Source organism: Sporobolomyces salmoneus (assembly GCF_050403485.1).
Source record: "Sporobolomyces salmoneus JCM6883 DNA, S_salmoneus_JCM6883_v1_ctg95, whole genome shotgun sequence".
Lineage (NCBI taxonomy): Eukaryota > Fungi > Basidiomycota > Microbotryomycetes > Sporidiobolales > Sporidiobolaceae > Sporobolomyces > Sporobolomyces salmoneus.
This window is the reverse complement of record NW_027481068.1, coordinates 1-20,365: the sequence shown is the minus strand read 5'-3', so window position 1 is coordinate 20,365 and position 20,365 is coordinate 1. Positions and strand designations below refer to the sequence as shown.

Below are 20,365 nucleotides of genomic sequence, written 5' to 3'. Positions count from 1 at the left end.
AACGAGTGACGAAAGTTGAATAAACGAGTGAAGGGGGTCCGAGTTGAACGAAAGTGAGGGAGAGAGAAAGTGTCGAAAGAGGTAAAGGTTCAAGAAGAGAGAGAAGAGAGCGTTCGTGAAACGTCGGGTCGAGACTGAGTGTCTGGTTCGCAGTATGTAGAAAGGCGTGGAGGTCGAGAGGAGAGCGAAGAAATGTCAGTCCTTCACTTTCGCCTCCAAGCGCAGGAAACTCCTTGAAATCTTTACCTCGTCCGCTTCTCTCCCAGTTGAAACGCGAAGATCTCGTTATCTTCTCTCGTAAGCTTCGCACATGCCCAGACGTGTGAAGGTGGGTGTCGTAACGCTTGTTGAGTCGTTGCCGAAGCGAAGTCATTTTTCCAAGCGATCTCATTGTTTAGGTTGCGAATTACCTGTCTACAAGTAACGATCAACGTATGCTTATTGAAAGAATGTTGAGATATTACTGACGTGTATCAAACTTAACCGAATCTAAAACTTCTTCCATAACGAAATTCCGACTAATTCTACAAGGTGAATAATTGTGCTGAGAACGACGAGGGGGATAATGATACGGGTGTATATGAAAGCTGATTAAGCGAATTATGCGCGAGCCATGATCTCGGCATCGCACCTCCATCCTCCTCCTTCCTCTCCTTCCCCTCGCAGGAGTGCCCACATTCCTCGTTTCCGCAGCAACTCTTCCTTCCTACTTCCAGTCGCATAGTTCGCATGGACAACACAAGGTTTCGTTCCCGGTTCTAATCCACCATCGAAGAATCTCATACCCGGAGGAAACAGATCGTAAGGGAGCGCTTCGGTTCGAATTGCCGAGTGCGCTTTCGCCGTCGGGCCGAACGTCAATTGCGCCGAGCGAGAGTATTGTGCCGTGAGTGAGGTGATGCCGCTATCGAAGAGGAAGGCAGGGTTCGGGGAGAAGGTTTGGAAATCTTGAGCGGTTTGAAGACAAGTTCTTCCTCCGTTTTGATCGTCGAGGGAAAGCATACTCTCGTCGAGGATGTCGATGATGTCGTCAATGTTTCCCGATCCGAGTGCTTCCATCCATTGTTCGTGGTGAGGTTCGGGAAGGGAAGGGAGGATCTGTTCGGCGAGGAAGAGCGCAGGTCCTAAGGCGGTCGCTTGGAAAGACGGCGCGCGAGCTTTCGTAAGCTCGGCAATCTTCGAGTCGGGTTCGTAAGCGAGTCGACGACCAGTCGCGAGTGAACGTAGGAGCATCGAGATGTGACAGATCGCTGTCGTCCTCCAAGCTTGGGCGGCGCCGCGCGAGGGTGAATAATCGTATGGATCCGAGATCGTCGAGAGCGGGTGATGGTGAGCCAGTTGAGCCCCCGAGTCTGATGTGCGTGTGTAGAAGAAGCAAGCGCAAGGAATCTCGCGAGTTCCCCAGGCGTTGACCGTCGTCGGAGCCATATCTGGAGCGAAAACGATCGAAGGGTGAGATCCTCCGGGACGGTAATGATGTGCGATGAACGCTGTCGGAGATGATAGCCTGTACAAACAACCAAGATCAGCACAGTCCACGACACAAAGGGTCAAGAATCGCTCACCAAACTGCATCGTTATCGACGAGCAATACTCCCTTGACTCCAGCGAATTGCGGTAACTCGAGGGGTTCCTCGTTCTCCCAATCATGACTCATAATCTTCCGTCGCCAGAACTGTTCCTCCTCCTTCTTGAACCCTTTCTCCATGATTTGACTTTCGACGAGCGAGCCGACGAGCGCACTCATTACCGCCGTTCTTTCCAACATTAACGATTGGTAATGCAGAGTCCCCCAAGGTATCAGACTTGACGTGAGTTTCTTAGACTGATTGTTCGAAGCCGGTTCGGAGGGCAAGAGGAGTTCGAGAAGTCGAAGATTCGTGAAAAGGTCGTCTTGAAGCATCTGCTCGACCTTGGCCATCGCGATCTCGGCGCTGTCCCCATCTTCTTCAACATCCAACCCTGCCACCCTTTCAACCTCGTCCCAATCGATTCCTTTCAACCACCAGGTGACTACTCCCAATTCACTCAATTCCCTCGCCAATCCTTCATCACTCGTTATCACGAGGAGCTTGAGCGTCGACTCGTAAGGATCTTCGAATTGATTCTCGTCTCCATGCTCGTTGTGTGTTGCCTTCGCTCCCCACTTGGCCCGAAAACGAAGGAAACAAATCCAGTTGAGGAGGAGAGGTTTGAATGCTGGAGTCGCGAGAGTGACGAGTAGTGTATGTTCTGGTGGAGGTGATAAGTAAGGTAAGATTGGTAGAAGGGTCGACAGCGAGGTGTGAAGCGTTGGAAGAGTCGTTTGAGATGAAGCAAAAGGAGGGAACAAAAGAGGATGAGTCGCGTTCGAATGCGAGGTCGAGAGGGTGTATGTGACGTGTACCAACAGCAGCAGTAGACTACTGGCTATCCGGAATCCCAACATAGGAGGGTGAGAAACGGAAGAAGACAGTCAAATTGGGCTCTCGAAAGTTATTTATTCGTCGCGACGATCTGGAGATCCGATAGAAATTACTGTGAAATTCGAGACAGCAAACAACGAGGAAAAGACAAACGAGATAGTATACAGCAAGGGGAGGGAAACTGACGAAAGAGGGAAAGAAAAGAGAAACAATACGACTAGCGGAGAGCAAGTACAAGCAAAGGAGGAGAAAACAACGGGGTACTGTAGTGAACGTGGGATGCGAAGTAAGAGAAATGAGAGAAGGGGAAAGGGTATTGAAAGAATAATAGCGAAAAGCAAAATCCGGGTTTGCGAGAGAAAACAGCGAGAGAGAAAGAGAATGTATGGGTATCTTGAAGGTGAAGGGATGATGATGATGACGACGACGAAAGAGGAGACTGATCTAGTGTTCGATAGAGGCGTGGAGAATAAGTTCGTACGGAACGGAGTTACTTCGTTCAGAAGCCATCGATTTCGCCGTTTCGAATGCCATCGCGACGTCCTCTTGACTTGTAATCTTAATTCGATCGCCGTCTTCGTCCTGGTACTTGAGCTTGAGCGATCCAGCTTCGACTCGGGCTCGATCTCCTCCGCACATTCGAATCTTTTTGAGCACTTTGTCGACGAGTTCGGCGTAGAGCACGGTATCGAGAACGACGACGACGAACGTATCTTCGCCGAAGAAGACCTTGACTCGAACGGCGACAGCAGTCGGGAGAGCGGAAGAGTGCGTCGCATTAGAGAGGGAAGAAGAGTGAGCGCGAGGGAGGTTCGGGAGAGTCGCGGAAGGAGGGACGCTGCCAGGGTAAGTCGTCGAGGGAGAGGTCGAGGACGAGTATGGTAGAACGCCGGAACGGAGTGAAGAACCAGAAGTTCGATTCGTCCCGGTACTCGAGGAACTGAATCGTTTTTGATGAACCGACGCGGAGGACTGAGATGCGACCGTTCCTCCTGAACTCGCTCCGCTGTTCTTGTGAGTCGGCTTGTGTGAAGGTGCGGGAGGATAAGGTTGTTGCTGAGCCGTCTGCCATTCCTGAGGGAGTTGAGGCGAGGAAGAATTATCGGGGAATCGACCGTTCGGAAGTTGGTAAACGTTCGGTGAGCTCGCTGATCGGTTTCGTAACATCGGAGGAGCGGCGTTCGTCGGGTGTTGCACTGGATGAGAGGCTTGTCGATGAATCGGAGGTCCTCCTCGTTGTTCTAGTCGAGGTGTTGTCTCCTCAATCGAAGGATCCGCGGGTAATCTCGAATGGGCGACTCCTGGACTCGATGTGAACGATCCTCCCTGGGGAATCCATTCTGCCGATTGTTGACTCCTCAGTTGACGACTGCTCGCAGAACTCCTGAGCGATACTCCGTCTCCGGTCGAAGAGTGAGAAGCTCCTCGCGGTAAATTCGGAGCTCCTCCAGTTCCCGGTGTTTGACTTCTCCATTGGTTGATCAGGTTCGAGTTTGCGTCCTCCGTCTGAGCTCTAGGTCGTCCAGTCATTGATCCTCCGTCTCGATACTCGGCGGGAAGAGATCTCGTTCCGGGAGGACGTCGAGTGCTCGGAGTTGATCGTCCCGATTCGCTGTGTTCGTAGAGGTCCTCTCCTTCGTCGTCGAATCCGTGGTGGTTCGGAGGGTAGGAAGGTTGAGCTGGATTGTGGTAGTACTGAGGATGAGGAGACGCGAAGCCTGAATCGGGGCCGTGGTTCGAATAGTTTGAAGCGCCGGAAGAGAGACTTGGACCGAATTCTGACATCGGTGTCGGCGGGAATTGGGAAGCGGGCGAGTTGATTCCTCGTTCAGATCGACGACCCGACATGTGGTGAGCTCGTCGACGAGCGGGAGCATCTTCGACAGCTTTGTTGATCGCTTTCTGCCACTGCTTGAGTAATTCTTCCGTTCGACACTTGATCGTGAACGCTTCCTCGTTCGTATCTCCTCTCCATCTCACTTCGAGTAGGTATTGACCTGTAAACATAGACGAGGTTAGCTCAAACAGCTCGAGACTTTCACAAGAGAGAAGAAACGTACCACTTCGATGATGAATTTGTGAAGCTCCAGTGATGTTGTTGACGAAGATTCGACCTTTGAGTTGAAGCTTGTTGATGCGCTGACTCGGTGGCCGTTTCAAGATCGAATTGCTCTTCTTGTCCTTCTTCCCGACCGCTCCAACCTCTTTACAGCAGCAGATGATTCGTTCGAAGAGGTAGACCTGGTATTCTCGTTCGTTGTCGTTCTTGATGACGATAAAGTTCTCTTGTAGTAAGAGATCTCCGAACGAGTTGATGTCGTGACCTTTCCAATCTTCGACTCGTCGACCCAAATCCTCGACTGCCTGTAAGTTCTCCTTTCTTCGCTTCTCTTCGTTCACTCGATCCGTCACTCGCATGATCGATTCGAGTCCAGCTTTCAGTTCATCGTAGTAGGGATTCGTGGTCGGCGTGTTTTTCAGCAAAGTCTGAACGAACGAAGCCGACCCGGTGAGCGCGGTCCAGCGAGGAAGATTGCCAGAGGAGCTCACTGAGAGAAGAAGAGGGTATTTGCATATCCGTTGAACAGGTTTGATGAGTAGAGGAGCGAGTTCCGAAACCGGATCGAGGACGTGCGAAAGTTTCTGTGGCGAATAGTCGATCGGTTAGAACAGCGGACTCTGCGGATGACAGAGGAGGTACGTACAGAAAGAGCAGCGTTTTCTGCGATGGCCAAGTCCTGAGCCGTTGTCAAATTGGCACAATAAGGTTCGTAGCAAGCAAAGTTCTCTTCCTGTTGTTTTCATGCGAACAAGCAACGTCAGCACGGTCCTTTCGCGTCCTGCAACCCTTTCTAATTCGAGAGTGCTCAGACGTTCGCGTTGTAGCGAAGTCTATGATTCTGAATGGGATGTAGACGTACGGAGAGGAGGAAGAGGTGACCGAATCGTTGTTGCATCGGAGCGAGGGAAGCGTTCGATTCGACTCCGATCAAGAACCTTCGTTGGAAATCGGCGAGTTTGTTGAGGTTGATGAAGAGCGAGTGGATTTGATCTTGCGTGAGAATATCGTTCATTTGGAGTTGGCGTTGATAATCCTGATCACGATGTCGTGAGTTCTCTCGTTTAGCCGACCGATAACCTCAGAAAGAGACCGCACCTGTAAAACCTCGAGATCCTGCATATATTTCCGCTCACTGTCTAGGATTTCCCTCACGACGAGTGATCTTTCGTCCGAAGGTCCAGCCTGAGGTACTACTTTTGGTTTCTCTTCTGGCGGCAGCAGGACTCCGAGCGACTCCAACTCGTCGAGCAGCTTCGTCACCGTGTGCACAACCTAACGTGGGTTGAGAAAACGGGAAACAATTAGGGAGATGAATCGAGAGAGATGAGAACAGAATAGAACTCACCTTGACTACTCCGTTCGTATCCTGATAATATAACTCGTTCACAGCGAATAAATCACTCTCTGTCCACCCTAGGTCCTGCTTGCACGCCATGATAAAATGAGCCGTTCCCCTCTGACAAGCTTTCAAGTTTCCGAGAGTCGCGGCTGGATTCACGTCGAGTTGATGCGAGTGACCCAGTTTGTTGAATAGGAAGCAGAGGGAAGATCCGAGGCGGAGGACGTTCAAGCACTGGGAAACTGGATCGGCTTGAGGACCTAATGGATTACTGCTGTCTTCTGCGATTCCTCCTCCTCCTCCGAATCCGCTCGTCCCACTCCATGCCGCTCCTGCTGACGGTGATAACAACTCCTCATTATCGAAGAACCTTGCCTTGAACCCGGGAACTCGAGAGAGTCGATCCCGCGCCGAGAGACAATTCTGGTAAAGCGAGGAAGAGGCGGAAGCTTGTTTATTGAGGGCTGAGTTCGTCGCTACGGGAGTGTCGCCAAAATGTGATCCTGCGCGGTCCATCTGTGGACGAGTCGAGGAGGAGGAAGGAGCGAGGAATGAGGAGCCATTAGAAGGCGTACGTTGAGCAAGGGACAAGCCGGGATTGGGTCGATTCGCGGCGTAAGGATGCACTGCAGCCATCACTCAGACTCGTGCTGATACCGCCGACGTCCTAGAGATGAGAGGAGGTTCCGAGGCGAGGAAGGGGGAGGGGGGTCGAGATTGAACGAGCCGGCTCGAATCTAGGGTGAACTCGTATGGATGGATAGTACAGTACTTGCTAGTCGAATCGCGATAGTCGGTCTGAGAGATTTGGGAGGAGATGAGGGTGCTGTTTCAGGAAGGAGATCAAGGAATGAGAGGAGAGTGAGGAGCTTGAAGGAACAGAGGTCGAAGGCGAGCTTGTCTTCTCCTCAGTGCTAGGTGTGTTAGGTCGGATTGTTGCTAGTCTGGTATCGGTGGAAGAGAAAGATGAGGAATGAGCGACGTTCTCAATCGGGCAACTTCAAGGAAACAAAGGCGCTACGGACGTCCAGCTCTTCTCCCGGCTTCTACTTCTTCCTTCGTCTGCGGTTCAGCAATGTTCCGCTGGCTACCATACGCCTGCCGCGGTCAACAAGATCCGAAGGAAAAGCGTTCGCTCGCGCTACTTCTTTCCGCTTTGAAGCGTTCTCTCGTCTGTATACTTCGCTCTACAGAGATTACTCATTACAGTTCACTCACAGTACAGCAGCTTGTATTGTGAGACGGGTTCTCTCCGCACCGCGCGGTGTGTTCACATCCCTCGATTTTGCGAACTTGAACCTGCTTCAACGCTGCAATGCCCTCTTTTCTTCGCATCCATACTCTGTTTCCCACGCAGGCCCTTTACGAGGTCCGCGTCAATGTCGTGGAGCAGGGCGAGGAAGGGGATGAACGGCGCATCTGATACTCCTCTCATGTCGCCTCGAAACTCGAGGCAGGCAAAGCTTCGACCGCACTCGACGAGATTCGTATGCAGCGAAAGGAAGCACCAATGTGGAAGATCGCCGTGATCTCTGCGGTACTCGCTTCGTACGATGAACTGGGATTTTAGCCGCTGGGAAAGTCAGCGAGAAGACACCTTCTTCGCATCTTCTTCTTCTCGTTTGCAATCGATTGCGAAACCTTATCGTTCTCATATCGACCTACAACGACTGCAGGCTCTCGCACGTTCTCCGATAGTCTTGGGCGCATCCTATTGTCTTGTGTTGACAAACAAACGACGAAGTTGCAAAAACACAGAAAAGGAGTACAGAAGAGGACACTCGACACAGAAACACTACTTGTTGTATCCACTCGCGCCAGATGTGTGATCATCAGTCGAAGCCGTCATGAGTGAGACAGAGTCGGAAGATGCGATGAGACAAGAACCATGGAGCTTTCCGATCCCACTCGGCGTCAGGACGGAGGCGATGGCGTACATAGAGTCTCCTTCTTTGAAAGGAGGAGTCATCCCCGCCTAGTCGTAAAGAATGGGTCAGCTCGAGCCAAATCGACCGAGAGAATCTCGATTCGCGACCGGGGACTCACGACAGTTGGAGGCCAAGAGGTAATGTCAACGATCGCAGGCGTATCTCCGATGAGGTAGTATATGAGAGGAGGAGTCAATGAGGCGGAACGTCGAGTCGGGAACCGTCGTTTGACGAGTTGTCGTTCTCCTGTTTCGCGTAATTCCATCAGCTCGTGATAATACGAGGGATTTCAGTACCTGACATACCTATAGCATATGTAAGGAGCTCGTAATCACATCCCATGAGCGCCATGACAGCTCGGAATCCGACATCGTCTTTGTTTCGCGATGGAACGAGTGTCGATTCGTTCGACTTTAAGGATGAAACCGACACGCGAGTTTGGGTTGTGTGTAGAGAAGCCGTGTCAGAGTACGCGTCGGGGTAGTGATAGCCGTTGACCTAGAATTAAGCGCGAGATTTCAGTCGAGCTCACAGGTAGATCGAGGAAGTCACTGGGTTTACTTTGACGTAAATCCATTGAGCGAGTTCGTGAGCGACTGTCGCAATGACCATCACTATCGCAACCAGACCCGATCGTCAGCCCACTATCTACTACTCCCGACGAAGTTAAAACCAGACTTACTGCTTAGGTTTGCGATCTCCTCCTTTTGACCCTCACTTTTCGCCCTTTCCAACTCTTGATGCAGCGGGAACGACAGGAAGATAGAGTTCGTCATCGGGCTGTCCTCTCCTCCTTTCCAGGCATTCTCGATTTGATCCGTTGACAGAACAGCTTGAAGGAGAGTGATCGCGGGAGGATGGAGGAAGAAATCCAGTAGTTGTCGATCAAAGTCCTGAGCTACTCCTGGATCGCGAGGTTTCTGATCGGAACCCGTCAAGGCCGGAAGGAATGCGGAACGGAGTTGAGGAGCTGAGGGATGATCCGTCGATGAGAGCAGGTTGAGGAAAGAGGTCGCGACTGCGGCAAGTGCTGTATGCCTTGCGGGGAGTTTACGAAAGTGCTATCAGGGAAGTGATAAGGTGGTGCAGTCGCGTCAGCTTCACCAGTCTTAAACGTGTTGGGAAAGAGAGCAAGACGAGCTTACAACAAGATCTCGAGTTACTGACACAGGCTTCATGGAGCGGAGTCGTAGTCTTCTTTGCGGGAGTCGTGAAGCAAGGTGCGAAAAGAGGATCGAACCAAAGGGCGAACAAGAGAACGATTGTCCGATTGGGATGAGAAAATTGAAGGGGAAAGGAGGTCCGTGTGCAGAGAGAAAGCGATCTGTGTCAAGTCTTGTTTTCTGACGCGTACTGACGACAAAGGAATCGAAATGGAATAGATTGCACACGATCGGGATCATGCAGTGTCGAAGAGTTAGCGAGTGGGAGAGCGCAAGCCCGTGAGCGAGCAGAAAAACCTGAGAATGGCTACGGAGGTCAAGCTTCGACACCGTTGCTATCTGTTTCGGCGATCCATACACATTGTTCACTGTATGGCCTTCGGCTTTAGAACTCGGAATTACGGGAGCGATGGAAAGCAAAGAGTAGAATTGAAAGTGCGTACCAATTCTCGACCTCACTCAGTCTGGTCGTCCCTCGAAGCAGCCATATTCCCAGTTAACAACTCAGCACAATTCTATCCCCCTCTGCGGTGCTGACTTCAATGAGGCGAGAAGACTTTGGATGTCGAGCGAAGCTGTTTTGATCTGAGAGAGACGATGTGAATTCGCGTTTGATGCGCTGAATTGCGCGTCTACGAAGCTGATTCGAGGGTCTCCGGAGTTCGGAGCCGCATCGAGCGATGTTTGATGATGTGTAGAGGAGAGAGGAAACGCGCAAAGTTTCCGATCCTCTCTTCTCCACCAGAACTCGACTGAACCTCGAATGGAGCATGCTCCATACAGTCCAGTAGCATCGACTTCGCGACAGCCGTATATCCCAGACTCGCCATTCGTTCCGACCAGTGACATCGGTGAACGGGAAGAGGAAGAAGCGTTCTCTGGCGGAGAAGGGTATTGGATCAAACGCAACACAGCGGATGCTCGCAATGAAGCTGCAGAGCAGTCTCAGCGGCCGGAAGACCCGGTTACAAGCGATGACGAGGTACGTCGCATCTTTCCGATCATTCTCAATCCTTACTATAGCTAAGAGGACGTCGTTCACTAGCTCTCCATGAGTCCCATGCGACCACAAACATCTACCGACGACGAGCTACCTCCCCCTTCGCAGATTTTCGCCAAATCGAAGCAGAAAAGAACTCGTTCTCCTTCCCCGACTACCGCTTCATCCTCCTCGAGAACCTCTCCTCCAGTCGTTCGCACTTCTCTAGGGACCTCTCCTCCATCACGAAAGACGATCGGTACAACGAGCAGCAAGAAACAGCGTTTGATCTCTCCAGTCGAATCGGATGATTCGCTCGAAACTCTAAAAGCAATCACTCGACCTAAACCAGCTCGACAGCTCTCCATTTCTTCCCCTTCTGCTTCTGAACGACAAGTCTCGACACCTCCTCGACGCTCTCCCACACCTCGACGTTCGCCTTCTCCCGCAGACGATTTCCCAGTTCTGCCTCCATCGCCTGTCGCAGGTCGTTCGCTCCGAAATCGTACCGCCGCTCAACTCCGACCTTTCTCGACAGAACAGTTTCGATATCAAAAGTCTTTACTTAAAAATGGTTGGGCGGGAGCAGTCGTAGCAGGCCCAAAAGCGGTTGAATTGTCGGCGGAAGAGCTTCGGAGAAAAAAGCTTGAACAGGCGGGGAAGAAGAAGGACGATCTTGGAGGATGGCTCGTCGAGGGAGAGGAAGAGGGAGCGGGAGCGAGTCAAGAAGGACCCAGGCGAGCGCGAGACGCACAGCCGAGCACGGGTTTCTCTTCGAACGAAGACGAGAGCGAGGATGGATTGACTTTGCTCGAGCGGGAAGCGAGGAGGAAGGAAAGGATGGGAAGAGAAACGGAAGCGGGACTTGGTATCAACCGTGAGAAGAAAGCACGAACGAAGGGTGAAATTACCTCTTTTTCTCATTGTAGTGCTCGACTCACTTTGCACTGTCTCGAAGCAGGTACTTCACCTCGCCGCAAGGGACCATCTCGAATCGACGACCCTGAACGAACTGGTCCGAATCCGATCTTTGTCAAGAAACTGCCGCGCAAGTCTCGACCAGAACGACCTCGCGCTGAAAGTGAACCTCCTTCATCCTCTCCTGGAATTGCTTCTCGTGGTAACAAGTCTCGACCTCGCCCTATTACGACATCGAACGGTCAACGCCCTCCCACGAAGCAGAGGAACGAAGAGGGACGGTCTCGCACGCACAGCAAATCCGCTCCTACTCGCGCCGACAGTGAACCTCCCGCTTCTTCTCCAGCCCGACCACGCCACTATGTTTCTGGAGGTCGAAGAGACATGGCCAAACCGTCAAAGTCAGTCCACGCTCGACAGGGGAGAATCGACAGAAACGCTCTCGACGCCGACATTCTCAACCTGCGTGCGAACTCGTCAGAAGGGTCCGACTCGGACGACGTCCAAGTGCAGAGTCTCGACGGGGAATCAGAGGTACCGAGCGAAGTCGAAGAGGAGGAGGAGGAGCCAGAAGGAAGCGAGGCGGAAGAGGGAGAAGAAGCTCGCAGAACTCGATTCAAGCTCGATAATTCTCGAAGAAAAGCTTTGACTTCGATGTTGCCCAAATCGTTCTTTAAAAAGGCTCAGGAGGATCTCAAGTTGATGGAGAGGGAGCGAGCGATGGGTATCGATCCAGGCGACGACCTCAACTCGGGTGATGAAGAAATTGAAGAAAAGAGGAGGAACAAAGCGAAAGTTCGAAGAGACGCGAAGATGCTCGATCAACCCATGCGACTCGATGGAGATGCGTTCACGGACGAGTCGGGCGAAGAACCGGATCGTACCGATAGCGAAGCGGAACAGGAAGAGCAGGAGGAAATCGACGCAGTCTCTGCTTGGCAGCGGAGTTTCGCCCCGAAACGAGGAAGGGGAGGTCAAGAGGACGACGATATCGTCGATCGGTTTCTCAAGCGAGCACGAAAATCAAAGAAGGGGGGCAGGACCGCGAACGGCGCACGGAACAAGTATGGGAAGATTACAAAGAAAGTCAAGGGGAAAGAGAGGACGAAAGATGGAAGCAAAGAGATGGCTAGGCGAGAGGGGCGAGACGGGCGAGACGGGCAAACAGGAGGAGGAGGATTGTCGAAACCTCACCGAAGACCCGCCAGAGCTGTTCAACTCGACACGGATCGATCGATTTTCGTCTTTGCCGGACTTCGAAACGAACTCGACGACAAGGACATCATTCTGCCTCCCGTCGTGGCTAACCCCCGTATTGCTCCTCTTGCCGCGACTACAGAGTCGACTCAATCGGCGGACAACAGCGAAATTTGGGCAATTTTCGGCAAATTCACTCTCGACTTCGGAATTCGACGACTACCACCTGGCGTTCAATTCGCTCTCGGCGAGTCATTCGTCCGCAATGGACATCTCTACTCCCTCATTCACCCTTCCTCCGCTTCTCTCGTCTCGACCTTCGTCTACGGAATCTCGCTCGATTCTGGCTCAACTCCCGAAGCGATCGAAACTGTTCTTCCGACCTTGACAGATGCCATTTACGACTCGATCTCAAATCTCCCCTCTCTCTCCGATGAACAGCAAGTCGATCCACTCGGCAACTTGGGTCGTGCCTTGCGTTTCCTTGGGAACTTCGTTTCGACGAAACTCGTTTCCGCTTCGTCCGACACCAGAAATCGATTCGGCTCAACACTTGCGACCCAGCTCGATCACCTACAAGTTCGAATCGACAACGTTAAGGTGGAGGGCGCTCAATCCCGACAGATCAGAAAGGCTCGAATCGTTCAATCTTGGTACTCCGTCGATCTCACAGCTCGTCTCGGATCGACTTCCGCGGTCGGGGGCGATTCTCGTCGACTATCACGCTTCGCCACGAACCTCGTCCGACTTCTCCTCCAGCATGGAATCGATCGCTCGCTCGAAAACCTCAAAAAGGTGATGCAAGATTCGACTTCCGGTCAACTCCTCGTCTCCGACGTCACTATCGAAGCTTGGCTCGGCCTGATCTCCCTTGCGACACGAAGCGAAGGACAGGGAGAGACAAGGTTCGACGAAAGTGATCTGTGGAATGTCGTTCTCGAAGAAACCGTCGCGACCTTGCCATCAAGCGCGAAGAACGGAGGTCCAGTAGCAGGAGAAGTCTTGTCTATTACGACGATGTTCCTCTGTGCCGTTTCCCAATTCTCGCCATCCGGAATCTCGTCGTCAAAACCTCGACTCGGATCGCATTGGCCGATAATGCTACGCTGTCTCGATTCGATCAAAGCCAGCACGCTCTCGGGTCCCGAACACGTCGTATCGAGTACTGCGATGGCTCGTCGAGATCGCTATCTCTCAACGTTATTCGCAAGGTGTCTCGTCTTTGTCGAACGATGGGACTGGAAAGTTCAAGTCAACGACGACCTCCTCACTCGACTATTCGGTCTCGTCGCGGCACGCCGACTTTCAAACCTCTTTCATGAGCATATCGCCGACTTCCCTGCTCAACTCGTCAACCTCGACAAGTTTGGATCGGTCGAACTCGAATCCTCTACCGACACGGCGTTCTCAATCTTCCTCAAACTCGTGGTTTCGGCTGTCAACAATCTTCCCGATTCCACCGACGCAGAGAAACGCAAACGAGCGACTCAACTGACTCGTCTCTCGGTCCGACTTGCTCCAATGAGCACCGATTGGACTGGACAAGCTACCGAACTGACGAAGAGCGACTCGATCCTCGTCAACCATTACTCTCTCCTCCTGACCCTCGCAATCCTCCATCCCGCCCAAGCCGGACAGAAAGTCGAACAAGCGAGCAAACTCCTCGATTTCGCGAAAAAGGATGAAGAAGCTCGAAAAGCGACAGTTCGAGCGATTCGGTATTGGGCCCTCGCATTCCGCCACTTCGATCTTCCTCTCGCACCTCTCCTCGATTGGCTCGCCAAGATCGTCTCGCACCTCACGACCGAGTACCTCGACATCGAGAAGCAACGTCGAGTCGAAAGGAACGAGAAATCGAAAGAAGACCTCTTGTGGCCTCGCGCGCTCTTGATCACGATGTCGCTTCGACTCGTACAAGACGTCATGCGCTGGAAGAAGGCAAGCGAATCAGACGGTCATGCTTTCCCTGATTCAGGACTTCTTCATCCCGGTAAATCTGTTTCTTCTCATTAGGTGAAGACAACATTTAGCTGACTCCGAGAGTTTGTGTAGCCTGGACGAGTAACATATTGCAGTCAGCTCTCGCCCTCGATCCGATGATCGGTCGAGAAGTGCTCAAAACGATCGATTGTTTCCTCGACCTTCGCTCGCAAGCTCTACAAGCTGTCGCCCCGCCTCCAGCGGACGCCGAACCGCAAGCGACGCAACAGGAGAGTCAAGACGACTACGGCATGGACGAATTCGACTTTAACGATCCAGCTCTCGATGCTCTCCTCGGCGGTGAAGAAGTCGCTCCTCCTCGAGTCGAAGCGATTGCGGAACTTGAAGTCATCCGTGCAAAAGACAAGACCTTGGCATCGGTGAGCCTGCAATCAGCGATCTAAATGTGCTCATCTCTGACGATCAATTTTGTGATCATTGCAGACGATCAAAACGAATCTCGTCGCATCTTTCTTCAGCCTCATCGGTCGCGTATACGGTGGTTCGCTAGGTACTGGTCCGAAGATTGGAGATCGCTCGAGCTATGCGAATGATGTTGTCGAATCTTGGACTCGGTGTATCGCGATTCTCGTTTCGCACGGAATCGACGTAAGTTCACTTCTGCTGCTGACCTCGCTCGTGGACTGGGCTAACCTACCTCCAAACATCTACAGAAATGGTCTCCCTACCTACGATACGGCGACCACTCGTTTCAACGAATCGGAGATGGTCTCGGGAAACTCGATACAGGACTCTTTCTCGCGATTCAGATTCTTCACCACGAGCCGACGATCTACTCCGTGCGTTACAAACTGTGTATCTCTCTCTGAAAATGCCAACGCTGAACTGATGCTTCAAATCGAAACAGGATTGCATGGAAGAAATACTCTCAATCTGGTTCAGCACGATCGTGTCTTCGAAACTCACCTCTCAGCACATCCTTACCGAGCTTCTACTCAACGTCGATACTCCCTCGCCGCTTTTCGACAACGCGCCTTTCGATCGCGCTGCGACTTCGCACCTCGTCGAGGTTGAACAACTCGAACTTCTCGATAAACGAATCGATTTTCTTCGAGGTGCGTTTTGTTTCTTCTCTCGTGTCGCCCTTTGTATCGAAGTATCGAGATTTAACCCTTTGGATATGTTTCTTCAGTCATCTTTGCGAATGCTGCTCGAATCGCCAGCTTTCAACCCTCGGCAACCGCTCCATTCGCAAAACCTCTCGTTCCGAAACCGACCGTCATGAGATTCCTTCGCGACATGCTCTCTGCCATGAGAACCTACTTCTCCGTTAGTCTCATCTCCTTCGCTCGAGTACACCGGAGACTGACCAATCTTTTCGACGCAGTCAATTCGCGACGAGATTCCTAAACGATCTTACGCGAAACTCGTCAAAGAGATTCTCGACACCCTCACTTCCGCCAGCGCTGACAGTCCAAAGATCTTTAACGAATCGAATCTGCCGGATATCAAAATCCTTCGTGCCGCTATCGCTTTCTACTTATGATCTTCAGCAAACTTGAAATCATCCTTTTCTGAGTAACAAGTTATTGCGCGAGTTGTTATGAGGAGAAATATGGTATACTTTTTCACACAGAGAGGAAAAGAACCGAGCACGTAATACTTGAAAGATCAGACAGCAGAAGGTATCGAATCAAAACAAATTCACTTTGTACAGTCTCGCGTTCCGTTCAATATTCCCGTTTCCGTTCCTCTTCCGTCTACTGTCGTCCTTTCATTCAGTTCTGCATAGCCGTCCAACGAATGCACTTGTTTACTCGTTCTTCTTGTCAACTGCGACGGTTTCAACCTTTTTACGGTTCGCGTCGACACGGTCTCCGGGTGCGGGTGCGACCTTGGCAGCTTTAAGATCTCCGGCCTACATCGAACGTCAGGGAGTCAATAAACGGGTCTCTCTGGCGAATAAGGAGGGAAGACTAACCTGAGATTTAATGATCGCCAGATCTTCTTGAGCCTTGATCAAGTCGAGTACGAGCGAGTAAACTCGCGAGAGAATGAGCGAGAGGAAAAGGGTGAATCCGTGGAGGTAGAAGTTGCGCTCTGTCAGAGGAAAGAAGCAATTCAGTATCGTTGCAAGAGTGAGGGAGAAATTCGCAAATGCTTCTTACCGGCAAGGAATTTTCGACTTCTGTAGTCAGTTTGAGACCTCAAATCGGTTTGGACAGTTCCTTGTTCGTGCATACTACAACATTCCGATAGACGAGTCCGTCAGCTCGAGGTTCCGAAGAGAAGGAGATTTGGAGAGATTCGATGAGGCTCACACTTCCTTCTCGCGTTGAATCTTGAGCATTTGGTTAACGGCATCGACAAACAACAGTGCCACGAAGATGAATGTGATCTTGAGTCCGTATTGAACCTTGGCGATAATCTCTACGAAATGAGAGCGTCGGAACCATCACACGTCAACGCCGCGAACTTGCGTATCGTATGAGAGACTTCGAACACTTACGAGACTCTGCGATAGTCTTGAATAGAGCTCTCCTCCAGGTGAAGGGGAGAGGAACCTAGAAAAGCGAAGCAAAACGGTGCGTCATCAGCCGAGTTCTCCTTGGTGTAGCCCTCTTTGAGGGTGGTGGATGATTCAGTAGCATAGCTGAGTAGCACAACTGGGAAGATAAGACGTCAAAGAGAGTGTAGACTGACGATGAGGATCGCAAAAGTTGCAATTTCGAGGAGGAGGAGCAAGAAAGTGAGTTGATTTTGAATCTGCGTGAATAAGCGAGTCAGTGTCTAGCCACGTATAGCCAGGAGCTCAAGGACTGACAGCCATTGTTGAGTCGAAGTTGGTGAGTGAGAAGTGAGAGAGGAGGAACCGACTTGTGACGTTTCTTCCAAACTACTTCGCGACTTTCGAAGAGCGCAGCTTTTTCGCGCAACGATTTTTCAAAGAGATAGTATCCTTTGGTTGATAGAACCCTCGCAGACTCGTAAGGACGAGGTTATCAGCAATGCGTGCCATTTGAACGTGTTTTGATGTCAGGAAGAGAATGATTTAGAATTTGTGCATGTACAAGGAGAGCAACGGAGAAGAGAAGGAGAGGGAGGGAGGCGATGGGGATGGAGAAGGAGTGAGAGGAGGAAGGAAGAGGAAAAGAGAAATGACAAAAAGTAAGCGAGGTAGAATAACGGTTTGCGACTTGAAGAAAACCCCAGTGAAGAGCAGGAAACAGCCCCCGAATTGTAGAGAGAGAAGAAAAACAGAGGAAGGGAAAAGATATACGCAAGCAAAAGGAAGCAACACCAAAAAAGAAACGAAACAGAAACTACTGTAGACCTTCGGAAGAAGAAGAGATTCCCCTCTTCGTTTTCACTTTCTGTTCACCATGGAGAATAAAATCATGCAGCGGGAGATGGTACGGCACCAGTGACGGGTCCTTCGTTCGCGTCGGGAGTGTTTTCGATGTTGTGGAAGTCGAGAATCTCAGAGTACATCATGATCTACGATTCGACAATTTGTCAGTCAATGACCTTGTCAAGTGGAAAGCGAGAACTGTAAGTCACCTTCCAAGTATCGACAGGTAGATCAGCATCGTTGAAACTCCAATCGAACGCTTCAGGCGCAACGGGCTCATCACTCGGGTCGTGATACGGCGCGAGGTATTCGTGTGCAAGCGCTTGTCCAGCGTCGATACGTTTCCGAGGGTCGAATACAAGCATCTTTTCGAGGAGGTCGAGTGCGAGAGGGTCGGCACCTCGGAATTTTTGAGCGAAAGGAATTCGTTCCCGTTTAGGTAGAGATTGAACGAATCGGAGGGTCTGTTTTCGCACACGAGGTCAGCAACATTCCGAGGGGTTAATCGAGGGCTTTGTGACTCACGTTCTCGGAACAGATGGTTTGAATGACATCCTCAGGAGGGGTACCGAGAAGTTCAGTGATGATCGAGAATTGGTTGACGTGATCCTTTCCAGGGAAGAGTGGTCTTCCTTCTAGCATCTCGGCAAAGATACATCCTGCAGACCAAATATCGACTGTTTGGAACAACGAGAGGAAGAAACGCTGAGCTCTTGCGGTCAAACATGAGGAGAGAGAGAGAAAAAGGCTTACCAGCGACATCGTACTTTTGCCAAGTGAGCATGATCTCCGGCGCTCGGTAATACCTCGTCGATACGTATCCAGTCATTTGAGGGTCGGCGAGACGGGCGAGACCGAAATCGCAAATCTTGAGATCGCAGTTTTCGTTGACGAGAATGTTTGAAGGTTTGAGATCACGGTGAACTACTCCAGCCGAGTGGACGTACTTCAATCCTCGCTGTACATCATCCAAAAATCTTGTCAACCTCGCAGCTCCGAGAAGAGCAGAGGAGCAAAGGGTCGAAACGAACGAGAATTTGGTAAAGGAAGTATTGGATGAACTGCTTTTCGAGAGGTCGACTCGTTAGGAGACGATGGAGATCGGTACCGAGGAGTTCTGTGACGAAGTAGATATCTTCAAGAGGGGAGATGAAGATGTCGGAGAGAGAGATAATGTTTTCGTGTTGAATGTGTTTTAGGAGTTTCAATTCTCGGTAAGTTCGCTTGGCGAGAACGGGCGTGCCTGGGTGATCGTTCAGATCGAGTTGGTGTAGTTGATCAAGTGGAGTGTAGAAGAGCGAGGGTTGAGAGAGTAAAGGGGAAAACGATCAGTTTTGAAATTCGACATTTCGAGCAGAAAAAGGGGAAAGCAAGACGCACTGAAAGGTTTCATACTGTTGGAATGGCAGCGAATGCGGGAAGAAGGGGATCGAGAGTCAGCTCAGCTCCGAGCTTGAAGTTTCTCGTCTGAGATTGATTAAGAACAAAATCTCACATCTTCTTGATCGCAGCGGATTGACCAGTAAGCTGCGTCGTTCCAATTTGCGTGTCAGTTCACAGCGATCTCGAATATTAATGGTAGCGAGAACGGGCTATTTAAACTGACCTCGTCTTTTGCGGAACAAACAAGTCCGAACGCTCCCATCCCGACCGGTTGAAGATCAACATATCGACTAAGTGAATCCAACCACCACCGAACAACATTCAATTCAGGTTTCGCGGCACAGAGATACGTGGAAGGAGGTAAGAGAGAGGCAAGAGTGGAACTCGTCAGTCAATCTCTCGCCAAAGTCCGTCGTCTCGGGGAGAAACCCACGTAGTGACCTCGAACACGGTACCAAAGATGCTGAGTTTAACGAAATCTGCCATTGTCTGTCTAAAGGCGGCAAAGTGTTTCGGGAAAGAGGCGAGCGAAAACGAGTCTCTTGAGAGGCGATTCGATCGACGAGAGAAGGGAAGATTGCCCGAAGTTGAAGGTCTATCTAGGTGGGTTGCAACTGTCGAGTCTTGAAGAGTCGAATGAGACTGGCTAGGTGAGAAGAGCGCGAGTTTAGGCGAGGGGAGAACTGGGGGAGAGGGAGGAGTAAAGAGGGGCGGGAGAGAGGAACCGAGGTCTTTTGGGAACTTTCGTACGTGTGACTTGAGAGGGAGCGTGCAGGTGTTTATCTAACTCTGGAGGGCGATGAAAGCTGTTCTTGTAACGAGCGAGCTTGTGGCGAGATTGCAGAAACCGCTCGGTGAGGGATTCTCAGAAGCCTTTCGACTTCACGTTCTAGGCTTTCGAAAAAACGATCGACGAAGGAAAAGGTTTGAAACTTGCTAATCTCATTCGTATTCGATGGAATTCGTGGATGACAGACGACGGCTTCGAGGAGAGCTACAGCAGGCGAATTTCGTAGTGAGCTCGAGGCACGCTAGAGGACTCTAGGCATACTTTTCGAGCTCAGTTTTCCGTGCGAAGCCGAGTTCAGATTCGCCATGCTTTTAACTCAATGGTTCGGGCTGACGCTGAGCTGCGTGTCGAGGGTACTTCTGCCGCACTGTCTGCGAGCGAGTCCTGTGATGAGCGGCAGTCGATGGGCGAGACATTTTCGCGACCGAAGTGTGAAGCGCTCGGACGACATTTCGTCGCAACCTTCTCGAGGAAGTTCCATCGAGCCTGAGCCTGATCTGGCTGCACCTCGAAGCTCGCAGGACACGCCAAGGTCCACTTGGTAGCCATCGATGTGAGTCGTTCCACTCAGAGGTGCGAAGTTTCGAGAAATTGACCATTCGCTCGTTCGGAAAATTATTTCAGATCTTCACCGGAAAGAAGATGGAAGATCTCTCCCCTTCGACCCACAACATGGATGTCCCCAACGTTGCCCGTACCGAATACCAGCTCGTTAACAGTGAGTCTTATTTTACGAGACGACAGAACGAAAATGCAAAACTGACTCGTCTCCCTCTCTTTTTCTAGTTGATGACGGTTTCCTCAACCTCATGACCAACGACGGTACCTCGAAGGACGACGTCAAGGTCCCCGACTCTGAAGTTGGACAACAAATCGAAGAAGCCTTCGAAGACGGCAAAGATCTCCTC

General features: G+C 51.2%; 7 protein-coding genes across 7 annotated transcripts; 2 read left to right on the top strand and 5 right to left on the bottom strand.

The window, feature by feature from the left end:
- Nucleotides 1–600: 600 nt before the first annotated feature.
- JCM6883_004238 (uncharacterized protein) lies at nucleotides 601–2,428 on the bottom strand (the record flags this gene model as incomplete). Its single annotated transcript, XM_076635352.1, has 2 exons — nucleotides 601–1,507; nucleotides 1,566–2,428. The coding sequence occupies 2 exons, from the start codon at nucleotides 2,426–2,428 to the stop codon at nucleotides 601–603; spliced, it is 1,770 nt and encodes a 589-aa protein (XP_076484661.1).
- Nucleotides 2,429–2,849: 421 nt separating this feature from the next.
- On the bottom strand, nucleotides 2,850–6,442 carry JCM6883_004237 (uncharacterized protein; the record flags this gene model as incomplete). Its single annotated transcript, XM_076635351.1, has 7 exons — nucleotides 2,850–4,402; nucleotides 4,466–4,892; nucleotides 4,956–5,048; nucleotides 5,111–5,197; nucleotides 5,327–5,500; nucleotides 5,563–5,739; nucleotides 5,813–6,442. 7 exons carry the CDS (start codon nucleotides 6,440–6,442, stop codon nucleotides 2,850–2,852), a joined length of 3,141 nt encoding a protein of 1,046 aa, XP_076484660.1.
- Nucleotides 6,443–7,601: 1,159 nt separating this feature from the next.
- On the bottom strand, nucleotides 7,602–8,912 carry JCM6883_004236 (uncharacterized protein; the record flags this gene model as incomplete). The annotated part of the gene is made up of 6 exons (XM_076635350.1): nucleotides 7,602–7,781; nucleotides 7,853–7,980; nucleotides 8,040–8,232; nucleotides 8,296–8,348; nucleotides 8,417–8,795; nucleotides 8,880–8,912. 6 exons carry the CDS (start codon nucleotides 8,910–8,912, stop codon nucleotides 7,602–7,604), a joined length of 966 nt encoding a protein of 321 aa, XP_076484659.1.
- A 748-nt stretch (nucleotides 8,913–9,660) lies between these two features.
- On the top strand, nucleotides 9,661–15,478 carry JCM6883_004235 (uncharacterized protein; the record flags this gene model as incomplete). Its single annotated transcript, XM_076635349.1, has 8 exons — nucleotides 9,661–9,879; nucleotides 9,943–13,981; nucleotides 14,044–14,351; nucleotides 14,416–14,580; nucleotides 14,646–14,771; nucleotides 14,840–15,047; nucleotides 15,125–15,261; nucleotides 15,320–15,478. The coding sequence occupies 8 exons, from the start codon at nucleotides 9,661–9,663 to the stop codon at nucleotides 15,476–15,478; spliced, it is 5,361 nt and encodes a 1,786-aa protein (XP_076484658.1).
- A 267-nt stretch (nucleotides 15,479–15,745) lies between these two features.
- On the bottom strand, nucleotides 15,746–16,762 carry JCM6883_004234 (uncharacterized protein; the record flags this gene model as incomplete). The annotated part of the gene is made up of 7 exons (XM_076635348.1): nucleotides 15,746–15,850; nucleotides 15,914–16,032; nucleotides 16,101–16,174; nucleotides 16,254–16,362; nucleotides 16,442–16,496; nucleotides 16,636–16,698; nucleotides 16,757–16,762. The coding sequence occupies 7 exons, from the start codon at nucleotides 16,760–16,762 to the stop codon at nucleotides 15,746–15,748; spliced, it is 531 nt and encodes a 176-aa protein (XP_076484657.1).
- Nucleotides 16,763–17,328: 566 nt separating this feature from the next.
- JCM6883_004233 (uncharacterized protein) lies at nucleotides 17,329–18,677 on the bottom strand (the record flags this gene model as incomplete). Its single annotated transcript, XM_076635347.1, has 6 exons — nucleotides 17,329–17,430; nucleotides 17,494–17,748; nucleotides 17,810–17,961; nucleotides 18,038–18,242; nucleotides 18,316–18,527; nucleotides 18,665–18,677. The coding sequence occupies 6 exons, from the start codon at nucleotides 18,675–18,677 to the stop codon at nucleotides 17,329–17,331; spliced, it is 939 nt and encodes a 312-aa protein (XP_076484656.1).
- A 1,099-nt stretch (nucleotides 18,678–19,776) lies between these two features.
- On the top strand, nucleotides 19,777–20,365 carry JCM6883_004232 (uncharacterized protein; the record flags this gene model as incomplete). Its single annotated transcript, XM_076635346.1, has 4 exons — nucleotides 19,777–19,810; nucleotides 19,979–20,010; nucleotides 20,082–20,175; nucleotides 20,244–20,365. Coding segments are annotated over 4 exons (282 nt in total), but the record flags the coding sequence as incomplete, so codon positions are not given.